General features: G+C 43.6%; 1 protein-coding gene across 2 annotated transcripts in view; it reads left to right on the forward strand.

Moving 5' to 3' along the window:
• The window catches only part of plxnb1a (plexin b1a), a 74,050-nt gene that overhangs the window by 27,007 nt on the left and 24,907 nt on the right, over nt 1–22,136 (forward strand). For both annotated transcript variants that reach the window (XM_047589827.1, XM_047589835.1), the window contains exons 2-8: nt 12,825–12,901; nt 13,456–14,329; nt 14,752–14,991; nt 16,671–16,853; nt 19,267–19,395; nt 21,146–21,246; nt 21,344–21,476. In XM_047589827.1, the coding sequence (XP_047445783.1) occupies nt 13,466–14,329; nt 14,752–14,991; nt 16,671–16,853; nt 19,267–19,395; nt 21,146–21,246; nt 21,344–21,476 (1,650 nt within the window). In that variant the 5' untranslated portion in view covers nt 12,825–12,901; nt 13,456–13,465. The remainder of the gene's footprint in view (nt 1–12,824; nt 12,902–13,455; nt 14,330–14,751; nt 14,992–16,670; nt 16,854–19,266; nt 19,396–21,145; nt 21,247–21,343; nt 21,477–22,136) is intronic.

Below are 22,136 nucleotides of genomic sequence, written 5' to 3' on the forward strand. Positions count from 1 at the left end.
AGATGAGATGAGAGGAGATGAATGGAATCAATATTTACCTATACAGCACTGGAAGAAATTCATGGCTAAGTGCTAGCCTCAGTTCTTATCAGAAGTCTGACTCCCTCTGTGAAAACGCCACCCAAACACCCAACATGTCTTTTTTGACAGTTTGGTTCTTTTTTGTTTCTACTTCCTGTTTCAATTTCAACATGGCTGAAACTTCTGTTGAAATTTTGCCAAAGACGAGTCACACAAACGTTTGTGTCTCCGAACCTCCTCAGTTAACCTTCCCACAATGTGTTTTATCCGTCCTAACTATGGTGTCTGAGTGACGCAGAAGTATTAACCGCGCAGCGCAGTAGACTGTAGAAAAAATTGACAACATGTCAGTTTTCAACAGAGAAGTTCCAACTTTCACACATGAAGTGTAGCCGCCTTCATGGCCTCCGTCACTGTGACGTCACGATGTTAGCTTTAGGCAAAGCAGAGGGAAGCTTGAGGCTAATATTGTCACTGTCAACCGTGAAAATGTCGTCTTGCTGCATTTTTTTTGTGCCAAAACCGAAAAACCAAGGAAACAGTAACTTGAAGTTTTATCACATACCAGCCACTGACGCTTGTTTGGCTTTGGTGATTAAAAGAAAGAACTAATGAGTGAGACAATCAACAACAACCTCCACACTTCTTATCAGGTCAGATTAATATGTAATGCATCAACAGTTTCAGCTTGGAAAACATCATGGGTCAGATTAAATCGGGATTGAAATGGGATTCTTGTTACATGTTAATGCTAACAATTTTCTGTAGGGTTTCTCAGTTAAGTACGTGTAAATATCTGGCCATTTTCTCGTCCATTCTTGCCAAAACAGTCCATTGAAATATGCTAACTAGCGTCTACAGGCTACAGTGTTTGAGATGTTTTGCCTCTCAAAATACATCACACTGTTTACAGACTGTGAAGGGGTCTATTGGTGTCATGATCCGATTGTCCATGATAAAAATTACATTCATAAAGACTTGTCTTCTACTAGATCACGTGTGCACCATACAACTGGATTCAGTCCAGTAATTATTTCTGTGAGTTAATGAAGCGTGGAGAGTGTAGCTTGTACTTTGTGTTCTCTACTCCAGAAATGTTCTACTCATCCAACACTGCCATGAAACCTCTCTGGAAGATTTTTCTGCTTGGCGCTCTCTCCCGGAAACTATGATGATCTCATACTACCACCTCCGAAACATGCACGTTGTACAATTTATACACTTCTGTCCAGAGTTAAGTTCTTCCACGCAGCAGAAGTTATTTAGTTATTTTTGTTCCGCTTTGGTTTTTGACAGCTTCGATGCTTCACCGACCACCTTTAAAACAGAGGAAGACGTTGGGTCCAGAATATGAACTCAGTTTCTGACCATTAAACTCTTCCTGCTTTCTCTATTTTTACTTTGACTGTTGTTTATGAATATTTAAAATAGCTAAGGTTCCCAGTCAAGTTGTGAGGAGCCATAAAGTCTCTCAGCCAAACTGTAGCCGTATTAAACAGAATGTCAGCGCGTTAATATTTTATGACATAACTCAGCCACGCGTTTAACATCAAAACAACCTCTGGCTTTCTCCGTCTTATAAATCATTTAGTCAAGTCCTGTTGACTTGAGGACAATAAGAAGACGTGACCGTTCAAACTGCTTACATCCTTCTTACATATGTGTTTTATTTGAAAGCTTTACCTGTTTTAACCTTAACGTCCGGTAAGTTTTTTTTTCTCTGTCGGCCTTCACTCCCTTTTCCTCACGCTGTCATTCTCCATGTGGTCGACTGGCTCTTTCTCTTACGGGAGGCCAGAGAGTTGAGCTCTATAATTGTGGCCGGCTTTGTTGGCTGCTGTCCGCGCTGTTGTGGTCCAGCCCCGTCAGCTGTAGCTCTTTCTAAGGACCTCACCACCGGCCATTTAGCTCGCCCTTCTCTCGCACACAAGATGACGAGAGCGCACAGCAACCTGCAGCGCCGCACGAAAAAGCCCGAGCACTTCTTTTTTTTCCGTTCCACTTCTTTTCGGTTCGCAGTGTGCCATTTGAGGTGGAGCCGGCCCTCCGGGGCGACCGTGTATTCCCATCAAACTATATTCAAACATGCACTTTTTGGATTCATGGCAGACGTACTTATTAAGTGGCCATATTTTCTCAGCTCTCCGGGGGCCTGTTGGGTCCCAGCAGCTCAAGACTAAAACTGAGCCTCAGCTGCAAACGTCAATCATTCCCTCTCCCTCGTCTCATTAAGTCCGTCGGACCCCCCCACCACCACCACCACCAGCCCCTCGCTTCCTCCCGTCTGCTCTTTGAACCCTCTGCCTGTTGAACGTTGAACCGAGTTACTGCGGCACCATCAGTTCCAGTCTGTCATATTTCAGTGACAGCGCTGGTGTCCCCTCTGTCCCACCTAGTCCAGGCCAGGAGGTCAAAAGGCTTTGTTGTCATATGCTCAAAGGAGCCATTGCACCTTTCAGTCAAAATCTCAGCCTGCTCTTCTCAGAGATGTTGATGCATTATTAACCCGTATAACATGGATTCCCAGACTAGCATAAAGTGAAGGAACAATAAACTGAGTGAAGTAGACGGCAAACTGGCCGCCTCAACTTAAAAATAACTGGTTTTACCACTACTCACTTCTTTGGAAGTGCATTTTTAACAGTTTTAACTTTCTGAATGAACCCACTCAAACCTCCACCCACCCACCGTTCCCTAAGACACTTAAAAGAGAAGCACACACCCACATTTCTGCATGAATCCACAGCAGCAGCCATGTCCTGTCTGTAACTATTCCAGTCATTGCATCACATGTATATTTCCAGTTTTTTATCTTTCTAAATTGCATATATTGTTTTTTTCCCCCTCTTTCTTGCTAAGTTAACTTTTATTTAGTATTTTATGGCACTGATGCATAATAACCAGTGGTTAGTTTTCATTGTCTGGGTGGTGGGGGACCTCCTGCATTAGGTGCAGCTCCCTGCTTCACACCACCTCGTGGGACTTGCTTTGTTTCTTTAACTTCAATGTTGTGTTTTTGTAGTTAGATAGGACTGTGTCACCAACACAGAGTGGATAGACGAGAAGAAAGCAAAAATATATCTGTTTTGCTCAGGAAAATGTGAGAAATAGTAACGCACGGTGACCTGGTTCAGTAACTTTAACCTGATTACTTTGGCGTTACTGTTTGGAAACAGTAACGCGTTGGATTAGTCTTTACTGGAGAAAAGTGTTCAGATTAGACCATCACTGATGGTTTTACAGATATTTTACCAGTCTCCACTCCCTCGACTTTCTGGTAAATACTCTTCACAGAGCACACATTTCGACTTGTCCTGACGATAAAATCGGAGTTGCCAGCTCTTATTGCGCTGAGTCACACACTTTTCGGTCTCACCCTGCCCCGACAAATCTCACAGCAAATAAGCAAAGCGTGTTCTTCATGGAACAGTAAAGGTTAGTTAGACGAGGGTGTGAATCTCCTCAAACATTGGTTCATGGTCAGAAGTCAGGGACGGACTACAGACTCTGCAGTGGGTCACAGCTCCGTACGGTGTCTGAGATGTTTCTCTTGTGCGTTACCCACGTGGCTCCATCGTTCCACGTGTGTTACAGAATTTTTATTAAAATTGTGCAAACTCTGTGAATGCTCCGACGTCCTAAGACATGCTTGTTAGGATAGTTGGTGATTCCACGTTGGCTGTAGGTGTGGATGAGAGTGTGAATGGTTGTTTGTGTTTGTGTGTCGGTCCTGTGACAGATTAGCGACCTGTCCGGGGTGCATACCCCACCTCTCGCCTGCCTGCCTCAAGGACAGCTGGGACGGGCTCCAGCCCCCCTCCAGGACATGATGGGTAATGGATAACAAATGAACGAATGGCCTATTGATGAATATTAATAAGGACTCAGCAGTAATTAATGTAATTCTAACAAATGTTAAAAGGTGCTTCTTCTCATTATTATTCTAATTATTATAACCTTTATCTAATCAGGTGTGTCCTGTTGAGATCTCTTTTACAAGAATGTCAGCTCATATCGTTATGATTTGAACAGTTTCAACTCATGGTTACAATAAACACAGACATAAAAGATACAAATAACAACTGAATTTGCAAAATCAGTCATAAATGAAACATTTATATGAGGAGATTTATCATGGACTTAAATACATTCAGAGGTTTGTGGAATCTGACTGTAAAATGTTTCATGTAGTTGGAGCAGAAAACCTAAAAGCTTTCTTCTTCATTTCTGTGCTGAAACGGAGTCTGTAGGTCCTGTTGTTCATTATTAAGGGAGATGATAAATAAGATGGGATAAGATGTGTAAAGGCGGCTAATTTACTTTGGTATGTAAGACACATTGATGAGTTAGAGCCATGAGACACATTATCCAGCATGTGGAGACATTTATATATAACACATCACGTAATCAATAATCTGAAGAAAGGTCATCTCCCACAGTTTGTTTCACCCTCCAATTAAAGCAAGACTTATTTCGCAAATAAAATCCCAGCAAAGCTTCAGCTTCTTTACAGCTAGCTGAGTATATAAACCCAGTTTTCAGTTTGTTGACGTTACTGGGGACGGTGACAGACTGGTCACGTCCGATGTTTCCTTTGTCCAAGTCCTGTCTCTGAGTTCATTAAATACCTGCAGCCTCATCGTAGACCTGGGCGATGAAATGTACATCACATTTTTTTTTTTCATGTATAATCACCTGTTCACAACATTTTCTACTGGTTGCGAGTGGAATTAATGCAGTAGACTGCTTAAGGATGGACTATTTTACTGTGATGGTGAGAATTAAATGTTATAAGGATGAAATGAGGAAACAGGGACAATTAAGGTTTCAATTATTTTGACGTATTTATTCATATTTTAACATATTTAAACTATGTCTGTGCAGTGCGACCAGCTACCGTAGTAATTGTAGTACACGCGCAACATTTTTTACTCATTCATAAAAAAGCAAAACTTGGGGACATTTCCAGGGACAGTTCTATCCGGGGGACAGGTCATCCAAAGCAGGGACTGTCCCCAGAAATCCGGGCGTCTGGTCACCCTAACAAGCGGAACGACAAAAAAATACCGGTATTCAATACAAACCGCTCAGCCCTAACTTCATCCAGAAGTGATCTTCTGTACGTGGGCGCTGTTGAGTTGCAAGCACTTGGCAAAAAATGTGAATTCAACAAATGCAGAATAAAAACATGTAAAATATGTTTAGCTAATTATAAATAAGTTGATGCACATTTTGATTTGTTTTTTTTCTGCTAGGCTGTTTAACATGAAACTATATTAAAACAAATCACTAAGTTTGACAGTTGCATAGGTCCTGAACAGCAGCTATAGCTGGACCTGTACGTCTCTCCTGTGTTTTATATCCATATTTCTTCTACTTCCCCACTAGTTCTATCAAATAAAAGCACAACAACCTCCCAAATGAATCTTTAAAAAGAAGAGTCATCATGCTTTATGCTGACATGACCACGAGTGGCGGTCATGTGTGCACCAGAGACGGCGGCAGCTCATCGGTATCAGATCCCAGCAGATGAAAGCCGCTGGCTCTTACAGTTGATCTCAGGTCGTGCGTGACACGCTGTACCAAGCAGCTCGGCTTAACACCTGCTTTTCCCGGGGGGAGAGCGCTACTGTCTCCGGGGTGAAAGGATCCTGTCATAAAGCGAAGGCCAAAGTCAGGACGTGCGTGGGTGTGTGTGCGCGTGATAGATGCGTGTGTGTGTGTGTGTGGACTCTCTTTTCAAGGGAAGCGGCTTTTATCCTGTGTCCGTTCAGTCCAGAGCTGTGAAAGGGACACTATTCCCCCCTCCTCCAGCAGCAGACAGAGGGTCCCTTCAGCACACCGGAGGGACGGAGAGAGAGAGACCCTCTGTGTCTGCATGAGAAATGGAGGGCAGAGAGACGTCCATTGACCCTAAAGAAGTAGACGGAAATGGAGAAGGGCCAGATATGTGTACATCTGCCTCTCATAATATTAGTCATCTAAACATACTGATCCAGCCATCTGAGTAGAGGCACGCAACCCCGCGACAACACAGCGCGTACTGTAGGCGCACCGCCTGGACGTGAATGTGGAGTGGAAGAGACGTGAAGGGTGCGATCACACGTCCACGCTGTTGTTGTTTGCAGAAGCGTGTTGTTTATACGTGTGTGTGTGTGTGTGTGTGTGTGTGTGCGTTCAGGTTCAGAATGAGTGTGTTTGGGTTGTGGAGGCAGACGCTCTCTCTATTTTCAAGCTTATAGTTAGGCCTGGCTCGGATGACACTGAACCATCGCTTATAGGCGGTTTAGACATTTTTTTGTTCTTGTCCTGATATCACAGTCAGATTCCACATGAATGCTTTAGACTCTTCTTCTGCAGACGGTTCCTCCACATGAGCTGGTTTCTGCTCATTTCTTCCTGTTAAAATTTAAAAATTTTTGTTTTCTTGCCTCTGTCACCTTTGTGTTTGCTCTTGATGTTCAGGACGAGTTTTCTATAGCGTTTTATGTTGTTACAGACGCTGTACAAATGAAATTGAATTGAATGAATGTGAGCATTGGATCTGAAACCATTTTGTACGTTTCTTACTCCGACAAACCGATGCAGCCTGCAGCAAACTGTGACTGTGATCCGTTTATTTTAATGGAAAAACACCGTGTTAAAGGGATACGCCCCCCATGTGGGTGTAGTCGCTCACCGTATTCCCCAAAGTTGGTTAAGTGAGAAAAAGTGTTTTTAAATCAGTGCAGCATTGTCCTAATCCGGCATCACAGTTGTTAGCTTTAGTTTAGCATAGGCGCTGTAATGTAGTGTTGCTAATTAGCCAGTTGTCCGTAAAAGTGATAAATAAACTTTGTCCTCATTACGTTTTGTGACCATGCAGCACCTGAAAACCAGTCACACCGGGGTGTTGATGGAATTTGGAGGTTTTCAGGTGCTGCTTAGTGTCTGTGCATCGAGCAACGGTGCTTTGCTGGAATATAGTCCCAAGTCTATTTTTGCCTTCGTGTTAACTGCATTCACATTTGAACTCGATGTGAATGTACAACTCACAATAAGTAGTTAGGAAAATTCTTGATTCTTGAGCTGCACTGCCGGATTAGGAGAATGCCTGGACCGATTTAAAAGCGCTTTTTCTCGCTCATTTCCGGGTGGTGTATCCCTGTAAAACTTGTAAATACTGCCCTGGCTTTTGCAAAAGTTCATCAACGTAAATTATTTCGTGGACACACATTAACATTTGAGCAACAGCAGAATCCACTGTAACCAGAGCCTGAATCTCAAGCTTGATTCAAACTCAACACAATGGCTCAACAGAAGGAACCTGCAGATGTTGATTTATAGTTGAGCTTCAACTTTCACCTGTTTGTGCCACCACTGTGACTCTAGACAATACGTCATACCCACTGCCTTTAAATTTTTTATTTATTTATTTTATTTGTGCACTGCTGCACATAAACTAATAGAACTAACTAACGGAGAGTTGTTTGTCAGACCCTGAAGAAGACTTCAGTCGATACACGTTGGTCTGTTTTGTTGCCTCTGCTTAAATAAATTCCCTTCATATATTTTTACCTGAAGACAGAGTGCCTCAGTTTTTCCCTGCACCTTTAATAGCAAACCTCCTCGGCTTCTGCCCGGAGAACTAGGGTTACATTCAGGTGACTTCTGAACAGTATCTTTATTAAGTCTTTATATATACATAAACACAAACATTTGACTTGGTGCAGGGGGTGTCATATCATCTCTTCACGAAAAGAAATAAGACATATCTTCAATAGTCATCCCTAATTTCTGTTTTTGAAAAGGATGCTGCAGCCTTTAATTCGCTCTAAGAGAGAACGTTTTCACAGATTGCTTTTCGTTGCCGGTCAGCAGTCTCCACTGCAACCACTGCAGCAGTTGCAGTCGATGTGATTTTCGGTAACTCTGTTCCAAACTCATCCCTAATCGGCCTCATGATCGTTGACTCCATACACCAGCCCTTTCCTCTTCCTTCTTGTAAATCAATTCCCAGTATTTAGTGGCAAATGCCTGCGTCTGTTCTGTATATTCTCACTGACAGTCCAGTTGAGTGTGGTCACCAAGGGGGACTTGCTGATCTCAAACAGACCCTCCCATGCTCTCCACTACTGTACTCTCTGGATGAGATCCACAGATGCTACTGTTGCCGGACAGGGGGCCCCGGGGGCGCGACGCCAGCCCGACCGACACAACATAACAATCCAGAGCAGTGCTCTGTGGCTCCGGGCCCAAAGTCCCCCCACTGTCCCTGCGCTGTTGACCTCACTTGTTTTATGGGGTCTTAGCCGTTCAGTGGGCTGTCACGGCTCATTAGGAGCTTTAGAAATGAACTTGCACAGCAGACTCTGTGTGATTAATAAACATGGACAGAGAGAGAAAGCGAGACAGATAGGAGCAGGGCAGGGCAAAAGTTCACAGAAGAGACCACATTCTGGGAGGTTTATAGAGGCCTATAAATACAGTTCACTTGTTGGCTCACACACACATATATACATCGATCAGGCATAACATTAAAACCACCTGCCAGACACTGTGTAGGTCTCCCTTGTGCCTCCTAAATAGTTGTGACTCATAAGAGAATGGACATGGGCCTTTGGAGGGTGTCCTGTGGTGTCTGGAAACACAATGTCGTTAGTGGGGGGCCTTTTAGGGGAGGGGCCTCTGTGGATCATCCCACAGAAATTTGATCCGTTTGGGATCTAGAGAATTTGAAGGCCAGGTCCACACTTTGTGATGTTCTTCATGTTTTTTTTTGTTTTTTGTTTTTTTTTGAGTGTCAGGCTGCATCCTGCTGGAGATGGCTGCTGCCATCAAGGAGTGTCACAGTGTCATTGTTCTGGGGTGGGGGTGACTGGTCTGGTCTAGGTGGTGGCATATACGAAGGAATGCCAGGTCCAAAAGTTTCTCAGCATAACACTGAATCTTCACAAGAAAGCTAATGTTATTTACTTCCCTTGTCAGTGGTCATAATGTTGTGGCTTTATATATTTGGGTGTAACACAATACAATATATTGACATGTCTTCTACTGTTGAGCTGATCACCCTTGATCCAGTTGACAAATGCTGCAGCAGGGCTAAAATTCTGAGGAAATCATTACATCCAAAAATACTGAGAAAAACGAAGCTGGGCTTATCAGGTTCTTGAAGACTTTTTTTTTTAGTTCCTAGGAACTGGTGGGGAGTTGATTTTCCATTTTTAAATAAGAACATCTGTGTTTGTGACCCATAAGAAACTTGAATGACTTAAGGACCAGATACTTGGCTGTCGTTGGAGGCGACTATTCGACCCCTATCTCCAATGAATGGTTCTCTATCAACTCATGGTCAGTCAGAGGCTCCAGTTTCGAGGCTGGAACTCCAGAAATATTCAGACTATATTGTTGATTGATCCACTGCTCAGAGAAGGAATTTCCAATTCGACATCAACATATCAAATCATGTGGATACTCCAAGTGGGCCTCAAAAGGTTGGGATGTTGGGGAAACTTGGGGGAATTTTTCAAGAAGCATCACTGAGGAATGTACAGACTTGTGCATTTGGAGAAACTAAACTACCCATTCATAAATTCATGGCTCGACAAAAGAGAGTCAACAAGCACTCATCTTCACCTGAAGGACAAAGGACACTCCTTTGAGGACAGCGCTGTCCAGATGTTTTGATAGAGAAGACAGATGGTTGGAAAAGGGAGTAAAGGATGCCATTTATGTCTAATCTTTCTCTGAACAGGGGAGGTGGACTGAGATATCTACAAGACAGACCGATCATTTCTTCATTTTTATTTTTGCTTCCCTGTGAGCGTTAACTCTCTAGTTTCTACACGGCCACCCTTTCCCCTCCCCAATTTAGTTGACAGCCTAACGGCCTACCAGAGGTTATTTATAGGTTGTTGGACTGTGCCCCCGTGGCCGAACATGCTGCATACCAGAAACTACTGATGAATTCTGGAGATTGTTGGTGAGCAGCATGAGAGAGGCCGCCCCTCTGCTGCTCTGAAGGGTGGTGCTGATATATGTGTTTCTACCAAACACTTCAATAGTAGCAGTAAAAGTTCTGCAGCAAACGTCTAAAAATGAAGCTATAGGAAAGCAAACCCTTCCATGAATGGTGGGTTTTGTGCTCACTTGTCATTGGGTTTAAAAGAAAGCATGACATTCACAGCTAAATGGAAGATTATAGTTGGAAAAAATGAGTGAAGTGGGAATATTGCGATTCCTTAAAAGGTCTTGCATGTCAAGAGAAATTACCCCAGACTGGACATCCCCTCCTGATTTTTCCTTTCTTTTTCTTCTCCAGTTGACTTTCTCATGGTTATGTTCGTCCCCGTCCACTTCCACTCTGTCCCAATCCACAGTCATCCAGTCTGATCTCGTGGTAGTTTGTAGGAAGCCGTCATTGCTGCCTGGCAAGAGGAAGTTCCCATGGCGATGGGGTCGTCGCAAGCTATAAATACGTCATGTTCTGCGGTCAAAGAGCAGGTTAGGACGCCGGCTTGGAGGAGCAGTGAGAATTTGTCCGGAATCGTTCCCAGGCTCCTGTTGCAGAGGCTGCATGAGGCCGAAAATGTCAAGCCTTAACAAGTTATTAGCCCTGGGTTGACACTGTAATTGTTGTTAGTTAGCTGTAACTGAATTAAATCTTACTGGATGAAAGCAGATTTGCTTGGGTGTAAAAATCTATCTCATTCTATATGACTGTAAAGCAAACACACTGCCCTCTTGTTGACTTTCAAAGGGGAAGTAACGCAACTGTCCTCTCACAGATAAAATCATTCACTAGCAATAAGCATTTTTATTTTTATCCTGGTTGTAGTCCTGGTTTTCTAGTTTGAGATGAGTAATGCTGAAAACCGTTTATCTGCTATTATGAAACTCATCCAGTCTGCTGTCGTCATGAGTCTCCTCCACATGTGCCAACTTGTCTACCTTTAAGGATTTACTCATAATATGCAGGTTGTGGCCACAGTGGCAGGTCAGCAAAAAAAAAACTCACATTACACACAACGATCTTGCTGATTCCCAAGACTGAAACCTTTTAGCTAGCTGCTCTGAACCTGCGCTGCTGTGCTTTGAGCTAAATGCAAACATTTACGAGGTACGTTAACCACCTTAGCTGAGTGGGTTCCCCTGCTACATTTGCCTAATAGCTGTGCGGCCGTGGCTCTCGGGAATGCAGTTGGTTAAGAAGGGTTTTGGTCAATTTGGATGGTTTCTGTCGAGGTTAAATGTCGGCTCCAAAATCCAAAAATGTCAACATTTACCTCATCTACTAAACATCTGATCTGCTGGCATTGCTCACTGCCCACATGGCCGTTCCTTCTAGCTTACGCTGCAGAAGTGGGTAAAAAAGAATCTGATTCAGTCTGACTCAGATCAGGCATAAGAATACGACCACGTTCCTAATATTGTGTCGGTCTCCCTCGTGCTTCCAAAACAGTTGTGACTCATCAGAGAATACATGGGTCTTCTGAGGGTGAACTGTGGTGTCTGAAAACAGGATGTTGTTAGTGGGGGGGCCTTTGGGTCCTGTGGGTTGAGTGGAGAGGCCTCCGTGGTTCATCCCACAGATACTTGATCAGTTTGGGATCTAGAGAATTTAAAGGCCAGGTCAACATCTTGTGCTGTTCTTCATGTTGTTTTTCTTAAGCCGTTTTCATATGTCAGGCTGTATCCTGCTGGGGGTTGGCTGCCGAACGTCAGGGGTGGGGGTGTCTGGTCTGGTCTAGGTGGGGGCTTCATGTCTAATTAACATCCACATGAATGAATGCCAGGTCCAAAAGTTTCCCAGCAGAACATTGAATTGTCAGAAGATGGTCAACTTCTGCTCTGTGTAGTTTTAATCTTATGGCTGATCGGTGTATAGATTTCATAAAAACAAACGATTCCCCCCCTCGTCTCAGAGGACTGTGCAAATCCATGTTTATCTGACTGCACTGGCCCCACCTTGTCTGATTCACACCAGACTCAAATCCTCTGACAGTGGGCGTGGAGGTTACTTCTTATTATACTTCTTATTCTGCTCATGAATAAATAAAGAGGAGTCCTGAGACACACTCAGCCACTTACCAGACACATGCACCTGCTCCTGGACGGTTATGTACCGAGGCACCACACATCCACACCCACTGACAGTCTCCTCCCTTTCAACCCACCCCCTTCTTTCCCTCCCTCCCATCATCTCTGCATGATTGCAGCCCCTGGAGGGGCGGTTAGACAGTTAGGTGAGATGTCACTGCATGTCTAATGTCTCACCATATAAGGCAATGTTGCACAATATTGCATTTTTTTCCTTTATACCTCACCCTAACAGAGATTTGCATTTGCTGTCGTTTTGAGCGTTGGAGCAGAAATAATACGGTAATAGGATCGTTCAGTCTAAGGCTCGGCACACAGGCTTTGGTGAATCAGAGTTACTTATTTATTTCTATGTGACCATTGTCGGCGAGGTCAACGAAAGGTCCGAGGAACCTGTTCAATAATTAAAGGGGTTTCATCTCTAATGCGAAGGCTCTCAGTGTCCACAAACCACTTTTCTCAGAGGTGTTGAGTGATGGCTGTGGAAATGGGAAGTTGTTGTTTTGCATCTTCCTGCGTGGTGGGGGCACCACGGGTGGTTGGGTTCTCGATACCAGAGAAATCACTGGAAAAAGAAGTGAAACAGTAGAGGCGAAACAATGAACGCCCTGCGTGTGTAATCGTACTAAACGTTGTGAAACGTTGAGTCATTTTAAATCCCTGTGATGAATCATACATTTGTCTAGGAACGGGTGGGTAATCCTTTGTGTTTCTACCATTGACAGGCCGAGAGGGAAGGACTGGGATATGATTCCTGGTGATGAGGCGAATGAAGTCTTCTGCGTGACAAAGAACATAAATGGTGAGATGATGTTCCCAGCTCATTAACAATCGTCAATAAAGTGGATTAATATCAGTCACCAAGGATACGGCTGACAATGTTCTGTATTTTATTGCTTATACTTATTATTGAAAAACACAAATCTTTTAAAAATGATTTATATTATAAGTACAGAGCACTTTACTTCTTAATATTTTTAACTCAAAGAGACTTGTAGTCTAGTCATTCGTAGTCTTTTTATCTTTTAATCACATTTCCTGACGTAAGAATGATGTGGAAAATTTCTGAAGGATCCTTTAACAAACAGATGAGTAAAATAATCTTTCATAGTTAAGTGAACGCTTTGAATAATAAGAGCTATTAAGAAAAGAACCGTTTATAGCCTCTAGCTTAAGTTCCTAAGAGGTTCTCTGCACATCAATATTCTCAGCTTAAACCTCTAAGCCCTCTAAAACTCTTAAACTTGCACGGTACAGAACTATATGAAAGCAGCTTTTACTCTAAATAAACGTTGATTTTAACCTCAGACATCTGCTTGCATACGCCTTTAACGCTGCCTTTTTTATTCTCCTCAGAGTATTTGCCATGCTACATGGGAAGGCTTTAAACTCAACCCTCGTCTGGCTCTTCATCCTCGTCGTCTTGGCCACTGCCCGTGGACGCTCCTACCCCCGGTTTTCCCGCAATGACACTGAATTCCAGCACTTGGTGCTCCACCCGGACCCCTCCGTGGGGACGGTGTACGTGGGGGCCAGGGACCACCTCTTCCAGCTGGATGGTTCCGATGGACTCCGGCTGGAGCAAGAGGAGACGACCGGCCCCGTGACTGACAGCAAAGACTGCCTTCCTCCAGTCACCGAATCCAACTGTCCCCACGCCAGTAAAACCAGCAATCACAACAAACTACTGCTGGTGGATCCAAAGTCTTTAGAGCTGATCATGTGCGGCAGTGTTCACCAGGGTACCTGCCAGAAACGTAGCCTTACGTCAATCAAGAAGGTTCTCTTCTTCACCGAGAGCCCTGTGGAGACACAGTACGTTGCGGCCAATGAGCAGTCGGTGTCGACCGTGGGCCTGGTGGTGGAGCTTCACGGAGGGGAACGGACAGTGATGTACGTAGGTCGGGGCTTTACTGCCGGCCACCCGCCCATATCCACCCGCCACCTCTCATCAAAGCCTGTGTTTTCTTACGAGGAGACAGCCAAGCTAGCTGTGGCCGGGCGACTGTCAGAATACGACCACCACTTTGTGACAGCGTTTACTCGCCGCTCCTACGTCTACTTCTTGTTTTACCGCCGTGACATCAAGTCAGCATCGAGGGAGTACCGGACATACGCCGCCCGAGTGTGCCTGGAAGACACCTCCTACTATTCATATGTGGAGGTTCCTCTGTTGTGCCAGTCGGCATCTTCTTCTTCCAGGAATTATAACCTTCTCCAGGCGGCCCAGGTACTTAAATGTGTTAATTAAAAACATAATGACCACCTCTGCCTAAAACTGGCTGATAAGGTACCTACCAAGACCTTCCATAATTCCTTTGCTGATCCTTTAAGTCTTGTGAACTCTGAGTTCAACCACCATGGGTTCTTCAGCACAACCCCAACATCCTATCAGAGTCTGTGGTTTGTCTCTATCAATACCACTCAGTAAATACTCACCAATACCTAAAGGTGAACCCTTCAAGCCTCTCAGACACACTCCGACCAACATATCTGGCCGTGAAGATTTGTTCCTTTTGCATGTATATATGAAGGTCTTAGCTTAGCAACAGTTCAAAGTGTTTCTCTGATCATTTTCACTGAATTTCAGACCTTGCTTACACTGATGCTGGCTGACTTTCCTGAGATTTCTCCATGCGTTTGTTGCAACAGGTGGGACAAGGTGCAGGCCTGCAAGGCGAGGACCTGCTGGGAGTTTTCTCCATCCGAAGCAGCTCCACGAGCAGCAACCCCGCGGACGCCTCGGCCCTGTGCGTTTACCCTCTGGATGAGCTCGACAGACACATCAACTACACCCGTGACCTCTGCTACACCAAGGACGGGAAGGAGGAGGGAAGAGAGGTGGCCTACATAGAGTACGATGTCAAGTCCAGCTGTGCCAACCTGCGGCGGGTAAAGATATAAGAAATGAAGGAAGGAGGAGCTTCGTGCTGTTCTATGCTCGTCATTGCATGTATACAGGCCTTATAGTAGATACATTAAAGCTACACATCATTAGGAGTTATTCCCTAATGTCTACCTGTACCTCAAGTATATCGACTCAATTGTCTTAAGACTTCCGAGCAAGGCAAAACATGTCGGATGTTCAGCAAAGTAACAAGGAAAGACTGGAACACACACATTAAATTGATGGGAAGAAATACAGCCTCAGATAATGGATGGATGGATGGATGGAAGCCTGGTAATGATGTCCTCCTTGAAAAAAAAGCCCTGAGCTTCCAAATGCCGTAGGAGTAGCTTTGCCCTGCAGCAGCCGTCCAGGAACCCCCCCTCCTCCTCTGCTGCTCTGGTCATGCCAGCCCTCAGGACCGTTTAATGGGATAGTTAGGGATCTATAAACCAAACTAACCCAGAATCATCTGAGCAGCTGCTTAATGAGCTCTGACAAGGAATGATAGGAGTTCTTTTGAAACCCACTGGCATAAAAGAACAGGAGTGACAGAGAAAAAGGGAGGAAATAGAGGCTTGGGGATAGAAAGGTTGTAGCACAAAGCAACAGGGACAACGTAGAGGTAAAAATCTAGTGGGATAAAATGCGCAAACAACTGGAGAATTTTTTTTTTTTAGATATTTAGATATGTGTTCACATATCCTCTTGCCAACAACGGCAAGCTACTGTATTTTCTTGATAAACAAAACTCAGCAGACTAAAATAACACGTCTGCTCTATTCTACTTCCTCATTCCCAGCCAATTATCTGGATCCAGAGCTTTGGAGACTTATGGGAATGCAGGATTTGGATCGATTACGTTTTTTTTTTTTTTCCCAAACCAAAAGAGCAAGTTGGTTGTCTCCGCACGAGTCTCCTTTAATCTATGGTGAAATCCTCTTACGACGAATTAAGAGGATTCAGAGGCTCTTGTGCAATAAGGAATATGAAGTTGTTAGCCTAAAGCTTTTGTTTTTTTGCAAATGCAATTGGGTGAATGTAATGTTAGATAAAGAGGACAGTCTGTTAGGGCCAAGCGGTATGTCCAAAAATTGATATCACAGTTCTTTTTTTTTTCTTTTTTTTTTCATGCTTAATCACATGTTGACAACATTTTCAACTGATTGAGAGAGGAATTAATGCAATAGATTGACTAAGGATGGACTATTTTTACTGTGTTGATGAGTAAATATTGTAGAATAATACCACACTAGTAATAAAACAGGTTTATATGGCCCAGTGTTAGCACTGACTGCTGATGTGGAAATCTGGGGTCAGTTACAGCATTTCCCATTCATAAAAAGCTAAAATTTTTCGGTGACAGCTTTCAGCTTCATTTTTTGGAGCTTTCCATCTTCACCACATCTCGCAGTGACACAGTTGCACCATGCGTGTTTAGAAGTGCTACACTGAAAATGGTCCTGTTGGAAACAGTGTCTAGCAGTGCATCACTCCGCACGCTGTGTAATCAAATAAACCAGAATGCGAGTATATTATAAAATCATATAACGGAAACGGGGCGTTCGGTATGAACCAATAAACTGCCCAACCCTACATTCTCTAACAACCTGACTTTTTGTTTTTTTTTTTTGTTATTAAAAACCTGCTAACCAGAATTTTCTATTTTCATCAAATGTTGTAGAATACCTCGAAAGCGTATCCCTGTGGCTCTGACCACACCCCGAGTCCGATGGCGAGCCGGAAACCGCTGGAAGCTAAAGCCGTGTGGGAGACGTCGGCGTCCCATCTCACCGCTGTGGCCGTCAGCGTGAGACAGGGACACAGCATCGCCTTCCTGGGAGATGACAGAGGAACTCTTCACAAGGTAGCTCAAACTTTTACATGCCCTCATTTGTAGTTTGTGTAGGGCCTTCGAGAGGCAACGAGAAACCCCTGACTCACTGCCACCGCCACCACTGCCAGGAAAATATTTAGACTATTAAGCAATTCCATATTAAGACTAGGCTCTAATTTTCCTCCACTGCAATCACACAAGCATTAGGGCAACAAGGCAAAACACACCTGACACCACATAACACGCTTGAATACAGCTCCAGGGATGTTTTCTTTGTTTTTTATCCAAGTCCATGCTAGTTCCCATATATTTTTGCATCACTGTGTGACTGCTTGCAAGATTCTCATCATTCCAACATTCACAGCGTTCCAACACACACAGAACAGCATACCGCCATGATCCCATGCTTAATGCATTTGCTTTTTGTTCCTTGCACCGCAGTGTGTGATTGTTGGAGACTTTGTGCATTTTTGAGGGTGATTTAAAAAAAAAAAGAAAAAAAAGAAAAGGAAACTAGTGGAAAGCATTGGCTACGATACATTTTTAATCTGGGTCTCACCTGCGTTGGTGAGCTCCAATCACTGGTAATAAATCGAAGCGTGTCGCCACCGTTTGAACAACATCTGCATTGATGCGATAGTTACATGAAAGGATCGAGATAAGAGGATTGTCGACATAACTTTGCTGTGAGGTATTTGCGTAGTGAGTAGAGGGTTTTTTTTCCCCCTCTGTGTGTAGAGCCAGACTTAGTACTTTTAGGTAGCAGATCAAAGCGGTACTCAACGTAGCCATGTGAAGGAAGCTATTGTAACAGGATTACCGTATCACAGCGGGACAAATTCCACAGCATCCAGATACTGGACCACATATCAGCGCATACTGTATGTGTGTTCCTTCCAGTCACGGGCAAAAGGTGACAATTGACGAACCATTTTAAATACTTCGGTGGTGTGTTTGCAACAGATGGCCGCAACGCAACTTTGGCAGTTGTAATCTGCAGGTTGTATATGTGGAGCTTTGCTGGAGTGGAGGGAGCAATTTAAGTTTTTGGAAGTCCGAACACAACATGTCACAACAGGAGGAAGGAAAGAAAAACAGTGAAGTGCGTTTCATACTTGCATCATGGTATTTCGTCATACTATTCAGTACAATGTGCACACACAATCCATTTTTCCCAGCGTTCAGTACATTTCTCCAATTCAACTCTCCATGCTATAGATTTCTTTCACAATCCCAGGCCATAGCTTTTCTACTACTTATCAGAAGTGTCTGCAGCAAGTTTTTATCCTCGTGTAGGACTGTTTCACATATTTTACCAAGATATAAAGTGACAAAAGAGAAATCTAGCTCCACCCACAACATGTCGTTAATCTTAGATGCCACCACTCTCGGATATAGCTGGAATTTTTGGACAAGCCTAAAAAACATGAAAGTGGTTAGATACAGAGGTTCCACATTGCCTCCAACAGAAGCCCCGGTTGTGTGTGTTTCTCTGCAGTGCTGTTATTTTGGGAGTTATGAAACATTTTTTGAATGTTTGATGAGAACATGGACCAGAGTGTTCAGTTCTTTAAGGTGGTGAGCATGAAGCAAGGATGCATAAAGCTTGATCCAAGATCCAAGATCCTACAGCGTATGCGAGTGTCCCATATGAGCTGGGATTACTTTTGTAATCGCAGTGCTAAAGCTAGCCTGTGACTTATCTGCTGTGTTTGCGCTTCAATTTTTTTGCGATTTAAACTGAGCTCATGTTGGAGTTGGAATCTGAGTAGATGCTTTGTAGAAGGAAGGAGCAATGTGCCTTTTCGGCTTTTTTTTTTTTTTAAATTTCTTGATTGTGTTCGATTTCTCACATACATTTCATACAGAAATAACTGAAGATCCGTGCAGCGCTGGTATGAACCAGGAGTAACTGGTTGCAGGCACATTCAGTGTTCACGAGGGCACGTGATTGTTAGGACAAATGTGAAAAAACACAAAGTCTGACATGCAAAACAACGCGTCGGATTAATGTGTCGAAGTCAATGCGCATTGCATTGCAGAGCTGCTTTCTGTGCCATTACGTGCTGAGTGCCTCCTCTTAATGGGACAACCGATTCTCCATTCTGTCCACAGTGATCCCATTAACATGAGGTAACATGAGAGTACAGAGGCCGGGGAATCACTTAAGCCGGAGGTGTCTTCCTGTGCTTCATATTAGATTTAACGGTGTGGTAATCACATTCATGGCCACTTCCACTGCGATCCTGTGCAAGTGTGATTTGATTTGCGTTTGAGTTGTAAGCTGAAGAAGGTATTCCTTATGTGCTGTTGTCCTTTTTCTGCCATTCGTCTGCCCATCCTATCTCGGAGATATGAATCCAAAGGTCGTGATATTTGTTACTTATCATATTTTCCACAGTTTCTGAAGTAACGTGTGTTTTTTTTTTGTTTTTTTTCCCAGGTGTATCTCGGCCAAGATGGTGTGGTGGAAGTATATGCGAACACAACAATCCATCCCAACTCCCCGATCAACAGTGACCTTTTACTGGATCAAAATGGAGGACACATCTACGTCATGACCAAAACTACCGTGAGTCTACAACAAATGCAGTTTGGGAGCGGTCGCAGGTGTATTTTTTTTCTGTTCAAAACGCTCAACAGATGTATGAAACAGACGCGCCTTTCTAACCCAGATGTCTCCATACACGAGTCGGAGCACGGCTCGTCGTTCACTGTCAGAGAATTTATCGTTTGTCACGAGTTTTTCAGGCTTTGACACTTCCTCAAGCTGTGTCTCCCTCACGTAAAAAAGAGGATAAAAGAATGGGAAGCAAAGGCAATAAAAGAAAACAACAGAGGCCAGCTGGCTGTCGAGGTCAGAGGTCACTAACCCCGCTGTGACCGGTACAACAGTTTGCATGAGGTGTAGGATTGAAGGTAACAATGGTATTGATCAGTGAAGGCGGACCCCATTGTGTTGGCACACTCCCTACAGAGTGTTTGTGTGGGAAGCTGTAGATGCTGATGAATGGTGGAAGTCTATACACTGAACATCCTGAGCCAAGCCTGGACCACTGAACACGTCGCTTAAATGCTGATAGCATTTAGCATACATGTCTAAAACTATTTAAGTAATATTACAAACAGTAAAGTTCCTGGTAGTGTAGTGCTTTGAAACCAAATTGAAGTAGTTTGTTTGTCCCAGCTAGTTGTCAAGCTAACCTTTTAGGTCATTAGACTCAACATGTGCTAACACATGTAGCTAGCTAGGTGAAAGTGAGCTAATGAGTAACACTGTGGCTAATCTGAAACAGGAAGTTGGCACTACTAAATTAAAATAATCTACCTAATGGAGGACGGTGTAGGTACCAGATCTGCTCGGGGAGTATCCACCGCTTGTAGATGTTATGTATGGAAGATATACTTTGATAAAGTTTTATATTTATAATTTTTAATTTTCCAGATGCAACACATCTACCTAGCTAAGAGACTGCGATCCACGAGTAGCACTGTGGCTAACCTGAGACAGGAATTTGGTGCTACAAAACATGCTAATCTACCAGATGATTACAGAATAATACTACCCGCAAGAACAATTAGCTGCACTTAATCTCACAAATATATATATATATATATGTGTATATATAGATATGTGTGTGTGTGTGTGTATATATAACAATAGGTAAAGTTAAGTTATTTAATTTAAAATTGTCATTAGTGTCATACAAAAGCAAGCAAGTTACACTTGTGACTCCAAGTAGCACACTAGAATTATCTAGGTGTGTGCTAACGTTCAGTCACAACCAACGTATTAGTCACCCAGTCATATAAGACTCACATACGGTTATCAAATAAGTAATAAAGTAATTAACCTGTAGCTACTTGGGCCATTGACGATGATCTTAAAAACACCAAAAAACAAACAAGACTAGAGAGTGTTGCATAGAAACTAGACTTGAAATAAGGACACAGTCGTCAGAATGCGACTTGGTAAATGAAAAAAAATAAAATAAAAAGCAGTGGTCATTCAGTATACTCTCCTTGTGTGTAAGTTCACCATTGTGGCCAGCAGTCAAATGAAATCCAAGGCACTCTGACGTGAGTTAAAGGAGCTTTATAAATCCTCATCGCTTTATGATGGAGTCACGTTTCTTTGAACTGCCAACCACAAGGTTATCGACTGAGACGGAATGATCTGAGCGATGCAACATTCAACCTGGAGAAAATGAAATACAGCAGTGCAGCAACTCTTCCTTGGTTCACATCAATGGATGCAACATTCTGTTAGTCAGCAGTGACCGGATTCACCTCCCTAACTAACCCTCCCCTCTCATTTTCAGTTGGAGAAGCGTCCGGTGGCAGAATGCGGAGATCATTCGGACTGTCAGTCCTGTCTGGCCGCCAAGGACCCCTACTGTGGTTGGTGTGTCCTGGAGGGACGGTGAGTCGCTAACCATCTGTGTTGCTTCACTTTTTCTTTTTTTTTTTTTTTGTCGGCCCTCTTACCTAACTTTTTTTTTTTTTTTGTGGCATTTTAGCTGTGGGCAGCAGTGGGAGTGCCAGCGAGGCTCTGTGCAGGGCCAGTGGCTGTGGAGCTTCAACCAAACGCAGCAGTGCCTCGGCATCCAGCACCTCAGCCTCTACAACATCAGCCGCGGGGAGGAAACTGATGTAATGCAGAGGGGGAGAGTGGAGGGAGGGGCTGGCTGGAAAAAGTGAAAGCAATGTGCCTGTGCAGGTTCTCAGTCATCCGAAAGAAAGGCATCTGGACTTGTGGAGTTTCTTGAAGACGTTTCATCCAGGTCTTCAGTTCATTAAAGGTTCCATATTATGCAAAACTCACTTTATAAAGGTTTTCTACCAGGAACATGTCCCCATAGTCTGTGTATGAGGCCCCAGAAGTGTAAAAATTCTCTCACTTGCTTGCTCCACTTTTTAGCAGATGTATCCTCATACTCGTCTTGACAGGCGAGTGCTATTTTTTCTCCTTGCACACATGACAAAAGTATGAGCAAAGTACGACATTGTTCTGCTGTTGGCTGCATCATTTTTACTCCCTTCGTCTGAGCGTCTGAAGACCCAGTGGATTGATTTTATTTTTGCTGGAAATGTACCTACAAAACTTCCCAAAGTTTTTCACGTGTGAATTTAAAAACTAAGAAAGAGTTTGTTCTAACCATAGCGGAAGCTAGGGTTAGCTACATGCTAGTAACTGTAACAACACATACGAGCAAACTAAGACACACAATATTTTTAACTAACTATTCAGAAACGTCCTGCTGCAGCCGGAGAATCTGAACTTCTTCTGGGTCAGATTCTGGCTCAAACTGG

This window comes from Mugil cephalus, chromosome 1 (genome assembly GCF_022458985.1).
Source record: "Mugil cephalus isolate CIBA_MC_2020 chromosome 1, CIBA_Mcephalus_1.1, whole genome shotgun sequence".
In the NCBI taxonomy this organism is placed as follows: domain Eukaryota; kingdom Metazoa; phylum Chordata; class Actinopteri; order Mugiliformes; family Mugilidae; genus Mugil; species Mugil cephalus.